Source organism: Oncorhynchus gorbuscha, linkage group LG02 (assembly GCF_021184085.1).
Source record: "Oncorhynchus gorbuscha isolate QuinsamMale2020 ecotype Even-year linkage group LG02, OgorEven_v1.0, whole genome shotgun sequence".
Taxonomy (NCBI): Eukaryota; Metazoa; Chordata; class Actinopteri; order Salmoniformes; family Salmonidae; genus Oncorhynchus; species Oncorhynchus gorbuscha.
Genome location: NC_060174.1, coordinates 96,569,752 through 96,578,752, shown reverse-complemented (window position 1 = coordinate 96,578,752; position 9,001 = coordinate 96,569,752). Strand labels below are relative to the sequence as shown.

General features: G+C 44.6%; 2 protein-coding genes and 1 long non-coding RNA gene across 11 annotated transcripts in view; 1 reads left to right on the top strand and 2 right to left on the bottom strand.

Annotated features, from left to right (window-relative positions):
• The window catches only part of LOC124013748 (rap guanine nucleotide exchange factor 6-like), a 429,435-nt gene that overhangs the window by 207,479 nt on the left and 212,955 nt on the right, over window positions 1-9,001 (top strand). The gene's annotated exons all lie outside the window — the stretch shown is intronic.
• Window positions 1,482-2,437, bottom strand: LOC124013803. Its single transcript, XR_006834933.1, has 2 exons — window positions 2,166-2,437; window positions 1,482-1,732 (listed from the first exon to the last, which is right to left on the bottom strand). It is a non-coding gene; the product is annotated as an uncharacterized LOC124013803 (long non-coding RNA).
• LOC124013779 lies at window positions 2,451-6,531 on the bottom strand. Of its 4 annotated transcripts, XM_046328310.1 has the most exons (9): window positions 6,231-6,531; window positions 6,038-6,140; window positions 5,754-5,815; window positions 5,608-5,682; window positions 5,429-5,467; window positions 5,242-5,316; window positions 4,822-4,926; window positions 4,598-4,738; window positions 2,451-3,167 (listed from the first exon to the last, which is right to left on the bottom strand). In XM_046328310.1, the coding sequence occupies exons 3-9, from the start codon at window positions 5,805-5,807 to the stop codon at window positions 2,982-2,984; spliced, it is 675 nt and encodes a 224-aa protein (XP_046184266.1). In that variant the 5' UTR covers window positions 5,808-5,815; window positions 6,038-6,140; window positions 6,231-6,531; the 3' UTR covers window positions 2,451-2,981. The 4 variants fall into 4 exon arrangements, with proteins under 4 accessions (XP_046184266.1, XP_046184257.1, XP_046184248.1 ...); XM_046328301.1 differs by having other exon boundaries at window positions 5,754-6,140; XM_046328292.1 differs by having other exon boundaries at window positions 5,754-6,531.

Genomic DNA, 9,001 nt, shown 5'->3' with positions numbered 1-9,001 from the left:
TAGTCCACTGTCTGTCTGTCAGTGTCCCCCAGAGTTTCACAGTAAACATGCCGGATTCACTAACAGAATCTATAGCTCGATTGAAATTCAAAGGCAATGTTCTCAAAGATTGGAAATGACCTCTACATTTCAAGTGCGCTATTTTCAGCAATCACAATCCTTGGAAAAACGTCAACTTATGGTATAACTAATAACGTTTTTTAAAATGATGTCAGTGTGGTTATAAGCCGCTATAGCTCTGAACATCGGCGATACAGATTTAATCGAGCCCATAGTTTTCATTCAATGTGTTTTCTGTCTCATGTTATACATTGAGATGTAATATGCTTGGACAAGTGGTTTGAGGCAGTACTTGAAGGTCCACTTTTTCTTCACAGATGTTTTTGGTTTGAATACACAAGCAGGCTCTGAATGTTCAAGGTCAAATCAATGCAAGAAAGCTTTGATTATCAGTTCATTGGAAGACCTCCTTTTGGCTTGTGTGTTTTGTACTTTGTGTTTTTTTTTTACCCATACAGTAGACAAATCTCTTGGTACTCTTGATTTATACAACCTAGATTAAAACAAAGTTTTTCAAAACCCTTAGTAAATGGACCAACCAGAACCTCAAGACTGCCATGTGCAAGTCCCTTGATTGGTATCAGGAAGGGTGGGAGAACAACCTGAAGGTAATTCTCTTTGCACACAACAGCAGCATCCAGGCTGAGTATGGACGGGAGCCGCAGCTGTTGACTGAGGTAAACAATGCAATTGTATATACAATTATTGCATATACTGTAGTCTTTCAAAATTGGGATTGACTTAGTGTTTGTCTATTGCTATTTTTGCATAACGTACTTTCAGATCACTGAAACCACACCTGATGTGGTGGTAGTTGTCGAACCAGATCAGAACGCCTGTGAGTACTACCTCCAGGCACAGACTGAGAAGGACGTGGAGGTTTTTGACCAGGTAAAAATGATTGTCCTCTGTTAATTTATTTTCTGTCCCTCCAAGAGATATGTAAGAAATGTATTTGTAGTATTCCTCTCATCAATCAAGGTGAGACAGAACATGGACAAGGCGCAGGAGAAACAGAAGGAGAGCTACCGGAGTGTTTACGTCTCTGTCTCCTACCCTGTTCCCTTTAACTCTGCTCCTGTTCTGCAGGAGCTAAGGGTCCTGCCCAACACCCAGACGTGGATCCACCTGATGTTCTCCATTACCAACCACCCTACAACTTTTCATTACATCATCTACAGCTACTGTTGTCATGTTATCATTATCTGCTAAGAAAGTTCTTGCTCTCTCATACTGGCCCTCTTCACTTCCCTTTGGCCAAAGAAGACCTAAGACCCCAATGCCAGACACTGCCCTGTGGCCGGTGCTGTCCTTCGGATGAGACTGTGCACACAGAAGTCCTATCTCTCTGTGGTCAATAAACATCTCATGGCACTTATGACATGAGCAAATCCAACATATCATCATACGCTACCCAAGTAGGCTGTATGGGAACCAATATAATTATTGGGTCTTTTTTTATTTTAAAAAAATGGTGCATGTCTCAAAATATAACAATGAGACCAATATCAATAGTGTGTGTGTGTGTGTGTGTGTGTGTGTGTGTGTGTGTGTGTGTGTGTGTGTGTGCGTGCGTGCGTGCGTGCGTGCGTGCGTGCGTGCGTGCGTTGTAGTAGTAGTTGGCCATTATTTTTTCGAACATCTCAGTTTGGGCAGCAGCCACTGGAGAAACCTGTCAATCAAACACAACAGGAGAATAAATAATAGTTTGCCATTAAACATCAGATAGCTGCTCTTTCTCTGCTACCTCATTCAATTTCTATATTTCTCTACCTCATTCTATTTCTAAAAATCTCTAAAACGCCCTTGTTATGTTCCCCTCTTCTATTTCCTCACCTCTTCCTCAGACTCTTCTTTTCCTCTTTCTTGTCCTCCTTACGTTCTCCAACATTTTCCACCTGCTGCATCTTACTGGCCTTCTCTTTCTTCACTTGCTTTTTTCCCTTGGTCTTTTTCCTTTTGACCTTCCTTTCCTGAATATTTTGGACAAGGAGATAAAATAATATAAGCTTATGGCTATTTTCTACTCTTGAGCTATGGTATCTAGAGGTATGATATACTGTAGAAGGAAATATGGCTAATATTCCCTTCCTGTTTCCTCTCACCTGTGGCGTCACTCCTGACATTTTCTGGAGCAGCTTCCTGCCGTTCTCACTCAGGTTGGTGATTGGGGCCAGGCGAGGGCTGCGGTGGTATGGTAAGTACTCCACAGCAGGCGAAGCAACAATAACAGAGACAGGGCTTGGAGGTGTCGGAGGCTTTGGGACATCCTTTTGGGAGGGACGGGCCACAGCAGAGGGCAGGGCTTGTAGGGCTTCAGCCAGGGTCCGGGGTGCTGAGGTCACAAGAGGAGAGAGGCCAGACACAGGACCAGAGACTTTCCTGGGCTCTGTATGACCAGAAACAACAAACAAACTGTTAGGACAGTGCTATGTTATACAAAATCTGTAGATATACTGTATGACTAATCTATAAATACATTAGATACATGACTACACTCAATAAGTAAGATTCATTTACAAAGCTCTGGACATAGTTATTTTTTTCAGGCTTGAGGAGCCTGCTCTCAGCTATTCTGGTCTGCATTTCTGCCATGCTCTCTACCATTTCGGCCATCTCTCCAGTGCATTTCTTGAAGGCCACTTTCAACCTTTCCAAGTCATTCAGCCAACTGTCCAGGTTTACTGCCTCAAGATCACTTTCACTGCAGTTTCTCTTCATCACTTGGATCAGTGCCCTCACTTCCTCGCCCATCCTCCCTTTGTCTTGCCTATTCACATCTTCATCCCTCAGTCTTTCCTCCTTCCTCCTCCCCATCCACTTCTCAATCCAGGCTCTGAAGCATCCCTCATTCTTCTGCCTCTCTTGGTTGATGTCCTGACCGTCGTTGACCTTGTTCAGGCCTTCCTCCAGGTCGAGCTCTATGGAGGCCAGTTTTTTTTTTTGATCCTCCTCAGGCTCTCCTCGTTGGTGTTGGTCCACTGTGTCTTCTTGTCCAGCTGCTCCCTGCAGGGCTGGACAGTAGGGACCAACTCGATCAGGTGCGATGCCTTCTTCAGGGCACTCACAGAGGCAGGGAGAAGGATGTTGGGCTTGGCCACAATATTCTGTACAGACATAGGGTCAAATCATTGAGATGTAACACACATTAGTGATGCATTGACTCATAAGCAGCAGTCCCGCGGTTATATCCACAGGGCGGCGCGTTTAGGGTCATGAAATATTATGTGGGAGGCGGTCGGGTTGAATAAAGAGAAAACAATACATGAAAAAATTCCATAAATGTATCATTCTTGTGTCATTTATATCTATAGGCTATTTAGCATTTGTACGTAAACCTAAGCTTTAGGGCCTAATTTGGCGCGTGCCAAATAGACTAGACACCAATCACCAAACACTTTTGGGAAAGGGCAGAAAAAGTTACTGTTGATCCACTGACGCAAAAAGGACAATGTCAGAGTTTAATTCAATAAGAGGAAATCTACGAAATGGAGAGTTGAAAATAAAGAAGGGATGGCCAGAAAAGGAATGTTTGGAAAAGATTTGATGAAGTATTCAAAGAGGATGATGGCAGTGTCTCTATTATGTGTGACGATTGTGAGGCACTATACAAATTCGACAGTCACAAGAGGGGATTCAAATAGGTCTATGGCACATCAAGGGAACAAACTGTTCAGATGAGTTAAATGGAAACTGAAATCTGGACACTTCGTGTAGATCTTATTAACTGTGAGAGGTTAATTAATCTTTAATTAACCTCTTCAAAGTCTTAATATTAACTCCTGCAGAATTAAGCATTTATTGCAGTACAACAAATGTAGACTATATTTTGACTCGGGAACAGGAGTGGAGAAATATGATTTCTTTCGGCATCTTGAGAGAATGCGATTGTGCAGTTAGGGACTGCTTTATCAGCCTCCTAAAAGCTGATAGTAGTTTCCCTTTTTATCTTGAGTTTTTGCATTTTCTTCTTGCTCCGCGAAAGAATCAAAGATGACGGAGAACTTTACCGATGTCAACTACATTGAAGCATTCATTCTACCATTTATAACATTATTCCGGTGAGCAAGGGTTTATTTAGTCTTCTATCTAATTATAGACAAGTTGACTAACAAATAGCCTGCCAAAATGTTGGAAATGATAAGCAGAAGCATATCCATATTAGCCACAACAAAATCCTGCACCCCCTGACAAAAAAATCGTTCTGCCTTCTCTGATGTTCTATATTTGTGGACTAGGGTCAGGTTTTCACTTTTTCACATATAGTCGGGCGGTTGCGGATGGGTTATTAGCAATTGCGGGTGGGCTTGGTTGAACAAACAGCTGACCTGCGCACCACTAACACACAAATGTAAGAGAATACCAGTCGAGGGTCCTTCAGTGAAGCCCCTTTTCTCTGTGGTTCCTTTGAAGACCCTGGACTGTCCTCAGCAGAGGCATCATTGCCATTATCACACTGTGTCAGAGAGCTAGTTGGTCATAGTCCATTTTCCACATTCAGTCAAAGAGTTACTCAAATACATGGTGCAGAACATACCAGAAAGTCTGAATCATCCAAGGAGTGGAGAGACAGATTGTCGTCCTCTACCATTTCCCTCACTTCAAACTTTGTCACCTTTCCATCCTCCTTATCCTTCACTATCAGCGGTGGTGTCCTCCTTTCATGATCCTCATCAGACTGTGTATCAGAGTCAATTAGTCTGAGACTATTCTCTTCACAGTCATATCACTCAACACATCTATGGTGTACAACTCTCTTACCTCAGATTCACAGTCAGTGAAGGAGTATATAGAGATGTCATCAGAGTTGGAGGATGAGATCACCCCATCATAATTTCTCTCCATCAGCCGAGTCACCCTTCCAGACTGAGGAGACAGACAAAGGCATGTACTTAGGGCAGCCATGGAATTCACTGGCATTGACTGTCAAGAAAATGTTGAATATTTAGGCAATCCAACATACTTGTACAAATAGTGAGTAATTCATGGGTAATTGAAAATGCAAGTGGATTGAAATGCAAGAAATGCAACTCCCATAACATTAGGGATGGGACTAAAGACCTTCCATACTGTAGGATTCTTTAGCATTTCCAATGAAGGATTGTCAATTCAACCAAGCCAACCAAAATTGCCATTTGAATCAACAGATTGATCTCTATGGGAACAGCAGAGATGTCTGACCTGGCTGAGAGGCTCTGAATTCATGTCCCGTCCATCCCCAGATGTCTGTTCCTGCCCACAGTTCTCAATGATTGGCTGTGAACAGTAAAACATATTTTGCTCAGTTTGGCCTTGGAAATAAATGATGTAGCTATCAATAAATAATTTAAGTAGCTACTGTTATGTGGTTGATTTGAATGTGACTTACAGGCCTTTTGTGGATCTGAGGGGTCTGCGCTGAAGTAGACTGTCAAGAGAGCATTCAATTTCAAATGAGTTTAGATGGGGAGGGATATCTGCAGTTGTTTTTATTGTGATAACTGTAGTTTGTACATGGAGCATAAGTAATGTTTATGTGTAATTGTTTTCAGGTCGGATTTGACTTACAGGCCTTGGTCTTCTGTGCACCTTACCGGTTGGCCACATCACAGAATCAGGGGAGTTCACCCTCACTGGATTCAACTGTCAACACAACACTCAATTTAAAATGTGATAACAAAGACAGAGCACAAAATAAATAAATAGGTATTTACCACATAAGGGCGGCGCCTTAAAGCTCTTCTGATTCTCTCATCACTACGATCCATTTTGTTTTCTGAGGGATACATTTTCATCAATTGATTGGCACAAAACATATCCTAACACACACACAGACAAATGGCACGCCATTCCCTATATAGCGCACCTACTTTGACTTGTGCACTTATTTTGATCTGAGCCTACTGGGCACAGGTCAAAAGTACTACACTACAGGGTGCCATTTGGGACCTCCGCAAAGAATGTAAGAGCCTACCAGACATTCTAAACTCCAAATCACCTTGTGCAGTGCGAACGGGTCTAACCAACCGTTTCCAATCTTAGTATTCTCTGCACAGCGTCAGCTAGGGCAGACTATGCGGCAAAAGATTAGCTGAAACAACCTGATTGAAGAAAGAGATTGTACTGTTGATATCAAAGCTGAACACAGTTCATGTAGCGAATTGATGCTTGGTTACGTCACAATAGGTCACCGTTTTATGGCCGCGCATAATACGTCACAAGAAAGGCGTGTAAGGGACCGGACTGGTGGTATCTTCCCCCTGGATGTAATTTATAACTGTCAAATCAAATCTATGTAGCTGTCTAACTCAAATGGCTGTTGAGGACTCTTTGATAATCACATTTGAGGCACATGTCAGCAGGTGGCAGTGTCTTCAAATGCAGTAGTTGATCCCCTGTGCAACAGTTGAGCAACTTTGAAGTTGTACACATTTTGGGGCTAGCAAGCTTGCCCGCATATTTCTACAATTCATCTTCTTATAAACTGATTTTAAACCGAACCACACTGCTGATCTAATGGCCCAACCTTAAATTAAGACCAAAACGCGTATTTTGGTTTTCATACATTTTTACGATAGAGCCAATTCGTACTTTGTGGCTATGTTATCTAGTGGGAATCTCTTGCAAGCTAGTTATCTACCCTCTGGCGTTCCGTAACATTGAAGAAAAAGTTGATTGATAATCCAAGTACTCGTTTGAAAAATATGTACTGGGCATCAAAATGATCTCCCGAATAGTTTTAAAAGGTATGGTTCAGAGGTTCAAGAGTTTTACTCCTGAGTTCAGGCTGGGATTGTTTCTGTCATTATAGTACAATTTGTTTAATGTCACTAACGTTACATATTTCGGTTCATCAGAGGATGTCTTCAATCTTGGAACGACTGAAGTACTAAAACACTTGAGCGTCTCTCTTGATCCTAGGTCCTGGCAGAGTTGTGCAGACTCAGTGTCATGCAGGTGATAGAGGACCCAAAAGCGACTTAACAGAAACAGAGTTTATTCAAGTCCAAACAGGGAATAACAGAAATCCTCTAGTCTGTAGAGGGGAATAACAAGAGAAGCGGCCACAGACTGCAGGTCGCTTCGGGTAGGCGCAGGCCGTAGTTGACAGAGACACCTGCTCACACGCAGCATCTGATGAAGGCAAAAAACACGACAGGACAGGGCGATACACAATCACAGCAAAAACACGACAGGACAGGGCGAAACGCAATCACAGCATGGTGAATACTAAACAAGGAACCGACGGGACAGGAACGGAACACAAAGGAATAAATAGGGACTCTAATCAGGGGAAAGGATCGGGAACAGGTGTGGGAAGACTAAATGATGATTAGGGGAATAGGAACAGCTGGGAGCAGGAACGGAACGATAGAGAGAAGAGAGCGAGAGAGTGAGAGGGGAGGGGGAGAGAGGGATAGAAAGAGGGAAATAACCCAATAAGACCAGCAGAGGGAAACGAACAGAATGGGGAGCACAGGGACAAGACATGATAATAAATGACAAACATGACAGTACCCCCACTCACCGAGCGCCTCCTGGCGCACTCGAGGAGGAATCCTGGCGGCAACGGAGGAAATCATCGATGAGTGAACGGTCCAGCACGTCCCGAGACGGAACCCAACTCCTCTCCTCAGGACCGTAACCCTCCCAATCCACTAAGTATTGGTGACCCCGTCCCGAGAACGCATGTCCATGATCTTATGTACCTTGTAAATAGGTGCGCTCTCGACAAGGACGGGAGGGGGAGGGAAGACGAACGGGGGGTGCGAAGAAAGGGCTTAACACAGGAGACATGGAAGACAGGATGGACGCGACGAAGATGTCGCGGAAGAAGCAGTCGCACAGCGACAGGATTGACGACCTGGGAGACACGGAACGGACCAATGAACCGCGGAGTCAACTTACGAGAAGCTGTCGTAAGAGGAAGGTTGCGAGTGGAAAGCCACACTCTCTGGCCGCAACAATACCTTGGACTCTTAATCCTGCGTTTATTGGCGGCTCTCACAGTCTTCCCCGCAGACAAAGGCAGACCGGTAGTGAAGCCTAAGGCGATGTGAGACCATGGTCGAGAAGGAATGGGAGCGGTCTGAGACGACCGGCAGGAGGAGAGTTACCCGACTTAGTCTGCGCGCAGTCCGAACAAGCAGCCACGAAACGGCGCGTGTCACGCTCCTGAGTCGGCCACCAAAAAGCGCTGGCGAATAGACGCAAGAGTGCCTCGAACACCGGGATGACCAGCTAACTTGGCAGAGTGAGCCCACTGAAGAACAGCCAGACGAGTGGAAACAGGAACGAAAAGGAGGTTACTAGGACAAGCGCGCGGCGACGCAGTGTGCGTGAGTGCTTGCTTAACCTGTCTTTCAATTCCCCAGACTGTTAACCCGACAACACGCCCATAAGGAAGAATCCCCTCGGGATCAGTAGAAGCCACAGAAGAACTAAACAGACGGGATAAGGCATCAGGCTTGGTGTTCTTGCTACCCGGACGGTAAGAAATCACAAACTCGAAACGAGCGAAAAACAACGCCCAACGAGCTTGACGGGCATTAAGTCGTTTGGCAGAACGGATGTACTCAAGGTTCTTATGGTCTGTCCAAACGACAAAAGGAACGTCGCCCCCTCCAACCACTGTCGCCATTCGCCTAGGGCTAAGCGGATGGCGAGCAGTTCACGGTTACCCACATCATAGTTGCGCTCAGATGGCGACAGGCGATGAGAAAAATAAGCGCAAGGATGAACCTTATCGTCAGACTGGAAGCGCTGGGATAGAATGGCTCCCACGCCTACCTCTGAAGCGTCAACCTCGACAATGAATTGTCTAGTGACGTCAGGAGTAACGAGGATAGGAGCGGACGTAAAACGTTCTTTTTAGAAGATCAAAAGCTCCCTGGGCGGAACCGGACCACTTAAAACACGTCTTGACAGAAGTAAGAGCTGTGAGAGGAGCAGCAACTTGACC

Bases quoted from the DNA above. Each gene is read 5' to 3' on its own strand.
- LOC124013779 (XM_046328292.1), bottom strand. From the start codon at position 5,855: ATGTTTTGTGCCAATCAATTGATGAAAATGTATCCCTCAGAAAACAAA. The intron at 4,739-4,821 runs GTAAGAGAGTTG...TCTGATACACAG, and splicing joins TCACTGACTGTGAATCTGAG to TCTGATGAGGATCATGAAAG. The intron at 3,168-4,597 runs GTATGTTCTGCA...ATGTCTGTACAG, and splicing joins TGGATGATTCAGACTTTCTG to AATATTGTGGCCAAGCCCAA.